The 8,155-nt window shown below is 32.8% G+C and overlaps 2 protein-coding genes across 3 annotated transcripts in view; one reads left to right on the top strand and one right to left on the bottom strand.

The window, feature by feature from the left end:
* The window catches only part of LOC122633004 (uncharacterized Golgi apparatus membrane protein-like protein CG5021), a 50,774-nt gene extending 43,774 nt beyond the window's left edge, over nucleotides 1–7,000 (bottom strand). The window contains exon 1 of the mRNA XM_043820408.1: nucleotides 6,657–7,000. The gene's annotated coding sequence lies outside the window, so the exon portion shown is untranslated. The remainder of the gene's footprint in view (nucleotides 1–6,656) is intronic.
* LOC122632998 (zinc transporter ZIP11) overlaps nucleotides 1–8,155 on the top strand; it is a 92,811-nt gene that overhangs the window by 41,749 nt on the left and 42,907 nt on the right. The window contains exon 6 of one of the 2 annotated variants that reach the window (XM_043820390.1): nucleotides 2,976–3,071. In XM_043820390.1, the coding sequence (XP_043676325.1) occupies nucleotides 2,976–3,051 (76 nt within the window). In that variant the 3' untranslated portion in view covers nucleotides 3,052–3,071. Of the gene's footprint in view, nucleotides 1–2,975; nucleotides 3,072–8,155 lie in introns of those variants that run through there. The other variant, XM_043820388.1, reaches the window with a different exon arrangement.

Raw genomic sequence — 8,155 nt, 5'->3', positions numbered from 1 at the left:
TTCTTTCTTTTCTTTTTTTTTTTTTTTTTTCTCAATCCTTCATCCCCCAAAATTTTTTCAAAAAGCGTCGATTTAATCGAACGATATTTGCAAGATCGATCTTCTTTTGGCCATAGTCCAAACTTTTCTAGGATATTTGTAATCGTCGTTAACGCAACTAACTGGCGAGGTATTATCGTAAATCGACGATAAGATGTTTTTTTTTTTTTTTTTTTTTGATATCCTGCCGAGTTTTTAATGTCGTCGTTCGTGCAAAATTTATTTTTAACAAGCCGTATAGAATTACGCGAATTATTTTATGATTCTTTCTTTCTTTCTTTCTTTGTTTCTTTGTTTCTTTTTCTTTCTTTCTTTCACTTTTTTGTCTATTCTTTTTTCTCTCTCTTTTTTTTTTTTTTTATCTCGTCCTCTTTCAGTAACCATTAACGCGACCGTCGAGAATTATTGACGTCAGATACTTTATCTGTTTTCTATCTACGAGGGAAAGACAGAAAAAAAAAATAACAATCAGTATCTTTTAATCGAATCAATTTACTTATCAATGTACCTCTCTAAAAGAATTTATTCCGCGAAATATACGATTACTAATCGACAACAAAGTTTTACGATCGAGCCAATTAGATTTCTATATATATATATATATATATAAAAATATTTCATACTAGATGATCGATCGAAGTTGGTTAAAAAAAGAAAAGAAAAGGAGAAGAAAAAAGATGAGAAAAAGAAAAGAAAATCGATAACAATAATTTTTAAATCGTTCTTTTAAATCGCGTAGAACAAAGAAAAAACAAAAATAAAGAAAGAAAAAAAAAAAAAGGAAAAATATCCTTACATTCCAGAAAATAATATTTATTTATTCGTTTATTTATTTATAGACGCGTACGTATGATCAAGAATAGATACATACGTTCATACATCTATATATATATATATATTAAAAAAAAAAAAAAATCTATAGCTGACTCGATAAGATTGCCTTTGATCGTTCGATTGTTGAAAATATTTGCGAGTGAACTTCTTTTTTTTCTTTTTTTTTTTTTTCCTTTTCTTTTCTTTTTTTAATGAAAAAGATTTCTCTTCAACGAAGAAATCGATTTATGTACCACACACACACACACACACACATACACACACACACACATATATATATATATACATATATACTTCCAGATAATATTTGAATGATCGATATATAGCACTCAATCAAGATATTTCTCGTATCGTAATCTCGACGTTGAACGCTGAGAAAATATAAAGATAATTATATATTTTGGTACCATAGATAAAACGGACACTGCTGTACCTAACAAAGTATTTCAAATTCACGGTGTACCATATAAAACTGATCACACGATAAACCCTTCGACATTTTCGTCACGAAAAGAAAAAAAAAAAAAAAAGAAATATTGGATGAGGAAGAGGGTATAGTATTATTAAGGGATGTGAGTAAAGGGTTAAATAGACAGGAAAAAAAAAATAATTAGAACACGCCTGTTCCTTCGTGTCGTATAAAAAAAAAAAAAGAATAAATAAAAATAAAAATAAAAATAAAATTAAAATGAAATGGAATAAAGCGAAAGAAAGTAAAAAGAAGAAACAGAAAGGACAGGAAAAAAAGATCCATCGATCCAAAAATAGATTTCGATCGATCGATCGTGGACCACTTTCGAAAAGTTCCTCTGTGATCATGACGATTTCGCATAAGTGGTCTATAAGCTAACGGTGCAATTATTCTACAATAATTACACTCTAAACGTTATTTATAATGTCGGTTTACATTAAACCAACGTAAATCGATGTAAATCTTCTGCCGAAATTTTATTCTTCGTTTCTGTGACGTCAATATCGGCTAAATGTGAAACGAATAGTATTAAAAAAAAGAGAAGAAAAAAAAAGAAGAAGAAGAAGAAGAAGAAGAAAGTGAAAATTGATAGAAAATTTTCTTGACTTTTTATTATTATTATTATTATTATTATTATTATTATTATTATTATTATTATTATTATTATTATTATTTCTTTCTTTTTTTTTATAATCGTAAGACTTCACGATAATTTGCTTAACGTCGATCATGTAATTTTTAATTTATTTTATTTTTTTATCGTTATTGTTGATCCAATGATTCGGTTATATGATCTAAACAAGTGATACAAGAAGGTATTAAAAGAAAAGAAAAGACAAAAAAAGAAAAAAGGGAACGAGAATTTTTATGGAAAATTGACGACGATTTCTTTTTCTTTTTTCTTTTTTTTTTTTCTTTTTCTTTTTTTTTTTCTTTCTTTTTTAACAATGTCGAGACGTCACGAAAGTTTTAATCATCGATGATGCAATTATCGGCAGAACATTGTCTACGTCTATTAGTTAATTGATGATCCTTCAATGTAATTTATCTAGGCATAAATGATTTAGACTGTTCCATCGTAGTTAATTTAATAATTTCAAGCGGAAACGTTACTTACGTTCGATGATTCGATGACGTCAAAGATCGATTAATCTGACATCATTAAAATGTATTACAAATAAATCGAAGAATGAAAATAAAATAAAATAAAATGTAATAAATTAGAAGAATTAGCAAAAGAGAGAATTAGCAAATCGCTATCGACGAAGGTAACTAATGAAAAGAAAAAGTGGAAAAATAATTCGTTACGCAATGTCGAATCGATTGGAAAAATTTATTTTTCGATTTTTTATGTCATCTTAGTCGAACCATCCAATAGTGTGTTTCCATTATTTCATTATTTTCGATTACAATAATTATTGTACGAGATAGTTCCCGATGCGCGCATAATGTTGTATGCGTGTGAAATAAAGGAGAAAAAAGATCAAAAAAAAAAAAAAAAAAAAAAGAAAACAAGAGAAAAGACATGTACATAAAAGTGTCGACATTTTAATAGAAAATGAAAGAAAAAGAAGAAGAAGAAAAAAAAGGAAAAAGAAAAAAAAAACAAAAATCTCTCGATCTTTTCCAGCATCCCGTTTCCCTCATTCCATACGTTACCAACGTCGTCATTCCCTTCAAGGTCATCATCAGATATGCACAACTAACGGAGGATATTCGCGGAAATGTGAGTAACAAATCTATTTTAAAAGAAATTTTATCTTCAACGATCAAATATCGGATCTAACGTGTGTAAGTAATACTTTATTAAGATAATTCTACTTCCAAGTGACTTTTCTTTTCGTGCGATTTTCTTTTTGTTTGATTTATTTAATTCTTTTTTTTTTTTTTTTCATGGATAAAAAGTATTAATATTATTAATCAATAATCGTCAAATAGTGAGTATAAATTTATATTTTAATTAATTTAATTTTTTATATTTATTTTGTTATATATATATATATATATATATATATATATATATATATATACTTATTTTGTATATGTGTGTATAAGTTTATTATATTGTGTTATGTTATAGTGGCTATAATAATTTTGTTTCGCGTCATTATCATTTTATTATTTAGCAATTAAATTTATCAAGTAATGTGACTACAGTAGTATATACGTTACAACGAATTTATGTACATACTTATACCAACGTCTAATCATTATACTTAGTATATTTATACTTGCTATATAAATTCCACGCACTGTATATTGCATTCCACGTGCACTTTTTGTTTTCTCTTTTCTTTCTCTCTCTCTCTCTTTTTTCTATAATTAATAATTCGAAGTAATACTCCAAGTTCTTATCACTGATCGTTCGAAATAATATAATAATACACGATATAAATATAGCGTTATAAATAAATTTAAAAAAGAATAAGAAAGAATATCTTTAATGATCCGATTAAAAATAAAAAATTAAATATATAGTAAAATTATACAAAATACAAAAAAATTGACAAAATACTACAAATCGTAACAATTTCTCTTTATATTCAATTAATAATTCAATTCATATTCAACCAAATTACACTTATATCCATAAAAAAAACATATCGTTCGTAACGTCCATATTCAGTATATAATTTCCATTATAATTAATAATTCTTTAAAACAAACTCTTGGAAAATGATATTGAAAACGATGTGATGATACAGAATAGCGATATAAACGAATTCAAAACGAAAAGAAAAAAAATATATTTCAATCCAGTCTACAAATATATTTAAAAGAATATACTTCGAATTACATACGCACGTATGTATATAAATAAAAAAATTTCAGAAAAAAAGAAAAAAAAAAGAAACAGAGAGAGAGAGAGAGAGAGAGAGAGAGAAAGAAATACCCTCGAAGGCCTCGAAGGCATTCGGCATTGGCGGTTAAGAGAGGCGCGAAACGAATTGGAGCATCGTCGGTAATTCGCCGGGGTAAATTACCGCGCTTGGCCGGTGCGCCGACCGGCCGCGATAACGTTACATCGCGCTTTCTCCTCCTCCCTCTCACCTACCCTCCTCCTCCTCCCACTCTAGTGTTCCCTTCTCTTCCCCTTTTCCACTTTCTCCCCCACTCCTCCATCCATCTGCTCTTCCCCTTTCTTCTCCTCCTCCTCTTGTATGTCCGGAGAGCGTCTCGCCAGAGTTGCATAACCGCGTGTGCGCGCAGGATCCGTCGGATGGATGAGATAGGGATGTGAGGGGTTTACGGGGGTAGGGGGTTGAGGGGAGCGATGGTAGCGATGGTAGCGATGGTAGCGAAGGAGGTGAAGGGTGAGGAGGAGGGATCGGAGGCATGAATGGAGTGAGCGACAAGGACGGCTGCACTGTTCGGTTTCCCGGTGCAACGAGTCTGACCGACCCAGACTTCTAATACACGAGTGTATATATGTGTGTCTGTGTGTATATATATATATATATATGTACGTGTGTGTAGAGGTATATGTAAGAGATTGAGAGTATGTTTGATGAGTGTATGTGAGAGAGAGAGAGAGAGAGAGAGAGAGAGAGAGAGAGAGAGAGAGAGAGAAGGATGTAGGATGTATGAAGTAGTGTGAGATAGAGAGGAGAACAAGACTGGGATAGAGGAATACGTACTTACAACATTCCTCGATGTGCGAAAGAGACGGGGAATTCGTACGTTTCTTTGGATCTGTATGTGTGTGTGTTTGCGATACGTGGTGCATACTGGAAATACGAGAGAGAGAGAGGGATAGCAGATGCATCGCTGGAATGCACCGAGGAACAGACAGAGACGGAAATAGAAGTTGGTCGGAGACGGACGAAGAGACTGCCGAAGGCGTCGTGCTACGATCCTCTTCGAAGGGTAGTGGGGTGGGGGGTTGTACGATCGTCTTTTATACCTCTCTCTCTTTCTCTCTTTCTCTCTCTCTCTTTCTCTCTTTTTCTTTCTCTGTATGTATGTATGTATGTATGTGTGTATGTATGCTTTCTGTCTGTCGATCTGTCTGTCTCTCTTTCTCTTTCTCTTTCTCTTTCTCTTTCTCTTTCTGTCTGCTTGTGTCTGTCTCTTTCAAGAAACGATCGTTGCAGTTCGTGCAAATTAAATTTTTGTTCAACGATAGTTATCGAGCTCCTAAGATCTCTTCATTTTCGATTGGTATTATAATAAATTAGAAGGATTCGTATACGTATGTGTATATATACGATTTCATTCATATATGATTTTAGTTTATATATATATATATATATATATATATATATATATATATATATGATTTTGTTTGAAATTGCAGAGTATTTTTGAGTTATGTATATTGTTTATGAATCGTTTATACAATTTTTCCCTTCTCTCTCTCTCTCTCTCTCTCTCTCTCTCTCTCTAAATTATCAATAATTGCAACACATTTCGATTTCGTCGTCCGGAACGTTTTTCCTTCTCTTTCTTTTTTCTCTTTTCCAAATCTCTTCCATCGAGCGAATATGCGAGATATATTATATAATAAAATCGAGATAGGGTTCGCGAATAAAAGAAAGAAAGAAAGAAAGAAGGCAAAAAAGAAAGGAAAGAATAGAAAAAAAGAAAAGAATAGAAAAACAAAACGAGAGATTTTTCAGGATGTAGCAATTAATCGGTGCTCGCCGAAAAGGGGTTAAATTTAAGGGGGATGTAGAAAGGGGGAGAGACGTTACACACATACGTACACACATATACATACATACATACATACATACATACATACATATATATATGATCACATGGTCTATAGAGTTCGTCGTCGGCCAAGACTTTGGTGGAGGGTGGAAGTGTGCAAAGAGAGAGAGAGAGAGAGAGAGAGAGAGAGAGAGAGGGTAAAAGGAGAGGGGGTGGGTGGGGAGGTAGGGCGGCGACGTTACTGGTGGAACTACGGAAGAGAGAGAAAGAGAGAAAGAGAGAGAGACGGGTGTTGCACATCGGAAAGCCGGGGCAGCAGCTATGCACCCGCCAGCAGTCTCTCGATGCACTTTGCGATGCGCGGCTACGCAGTGAACGAAGGGAAACGTGTGTATAAGCGTGCGCGTATATATATATATATATGTATGTATGTATGTATATATGTATATGTGTATATATAATCAACTCGTGTAACTGAATACTATTCTATTCTGATTAAACTTAGTAGTAGTAATAGTAGTAGTAGTAGTAGTAGTAACTGGTAATAATGTTCTAAGTTGTAATAGTAATAATAGTAATAATAATAATAATAGTAGTAGTAGTAGTAGTAGTAGTAGTAGTAGTAGTAGTGAGGTTATTAGTAGTAGTAACTTACCCTCGACCGAGAATCCGCGTCGCGACGCCAGGTCGTCGGGGGAAAAAGGTGATCGTTTGTAGTACGGCCGATGAACTCGTTCTATCTCTTTCTTTCTTTTTCGTACATACACACGTACGTACATATGTACACGTACATTCTTTCTGTTCATCCGTCTGTTTGTCTGTCTGTCTGTCTGTCTGTCTGTCTGGTTGAGTCAGTTGTCTCTAATTTCCTTTTTCTTTTTTTCTCTTTCACTTCACGCGATCGTTTTCAACGTAATAAAACGTACGACTTTTAATCGAATTAATTACAACGATTAGAAAATGAAATTACATATGTTAGAGAATTATTATTATATTATATATTAGAAGCAGAAGTACATGGTCTTTCCTCTTACGATAAACGAACGCGAATGCCTAGTGTGTTACTTTATTATTTATGTACGAGTACGTCGTTCGTATGTATGTACGTAACTAAGTTTATATGTGTGTGTGTGTGTGTATGTGTGTATGTTCGACGACAAGGTCGACAAGAGTGTTTTTCTAATGTTCTTAGATCTACTTTCTTATCTCTCTCTTTCTTTCGTTCTCTATCTCTCTATTTTGTTTTCTTCTCTTTCTTCTTCTTCTTCTTCTTCTTCTTCTTCTTATTATTATTATTATTATTCTTTCATTTATTAGAATTCGTCGTATTATCTCCGTTTTTTCTTTTTTTCCTTCGTTCATTCCTCGAAAGGTCGTTGTTATTGTTAAAAGTTAAACATCGTGTCGCGACATCGTGTCGTTGATAGATAATAAAACGGTTTAGTCTAACACGATCGGCCAACGCGTTAGAACATACGCACGTACGTACATACGATACATATATTCTTAACGATAACACGCAGTTTTGTAGCTTCCTTAAGGGCTCGATTTAAAAGAAAGGGCTCCAAGTGAATACGAACGAGTATTAAAACGAGTACGTTATCTTTCTTTTTTCTATCTCATTGTCGAAATCGTCAAACGTAAATGAACTTGTTATTATTATCATCGTAAGAGCGTCGAAAAGTTACAAAAGAAACAACAACGATTCCGTCTAACTCTACTTAATTAGTTAATTTTCGTAAACGAAAGAAATTAATTAGCATCCAACGAAATTAATTATTTCATCTATCGATTAACTAATAGATTAGATTATTTTATTTTATTCGATCGTCGAAAGTTACGTTCGATTATTGAGATTGAAAATTTTCAAGGTCAACATTCGTTGATAATAACTAGCGAGATTTATATGAGACAAACGCGCTTTTACTAAACAATTGTTACTGGCTGAACGATTTGTACGAGTTTCTACTGCAATTTTCTTACTGATGGGTAAAAGGAGGGGGTGGGGAGGGGGTGGGGAGGGAGGAGGGGTGATACTGGTGATGATGGTGATGGTGGTGGTACCACTTAACTTAAAGATAAGTGGGACTATCCTGCATTGCGTTACTCGTATGTACATATATATATATATATATGTGTGTGTAAGTATGTAAG

This window comes from Vespula pensylvanica, chromosome 11 (assembly GCF_014466175.1).
Source record: "Vespula pensylvanica isolate Volc-1 chromosome 11, ASM1446617v1, whole genome shotgun sequence".
NCBI lineage: Eukaryota > Metazoa > Arthropoda > Insecta > Hymenoptera > Vespidae > Vespula > Vespula pensylvanica.
The sequence above is the reverse complement of the archived record's forward strand: the minus strand, read 5'-3'. Positions and strand labels throughout refer to the sequence as shown.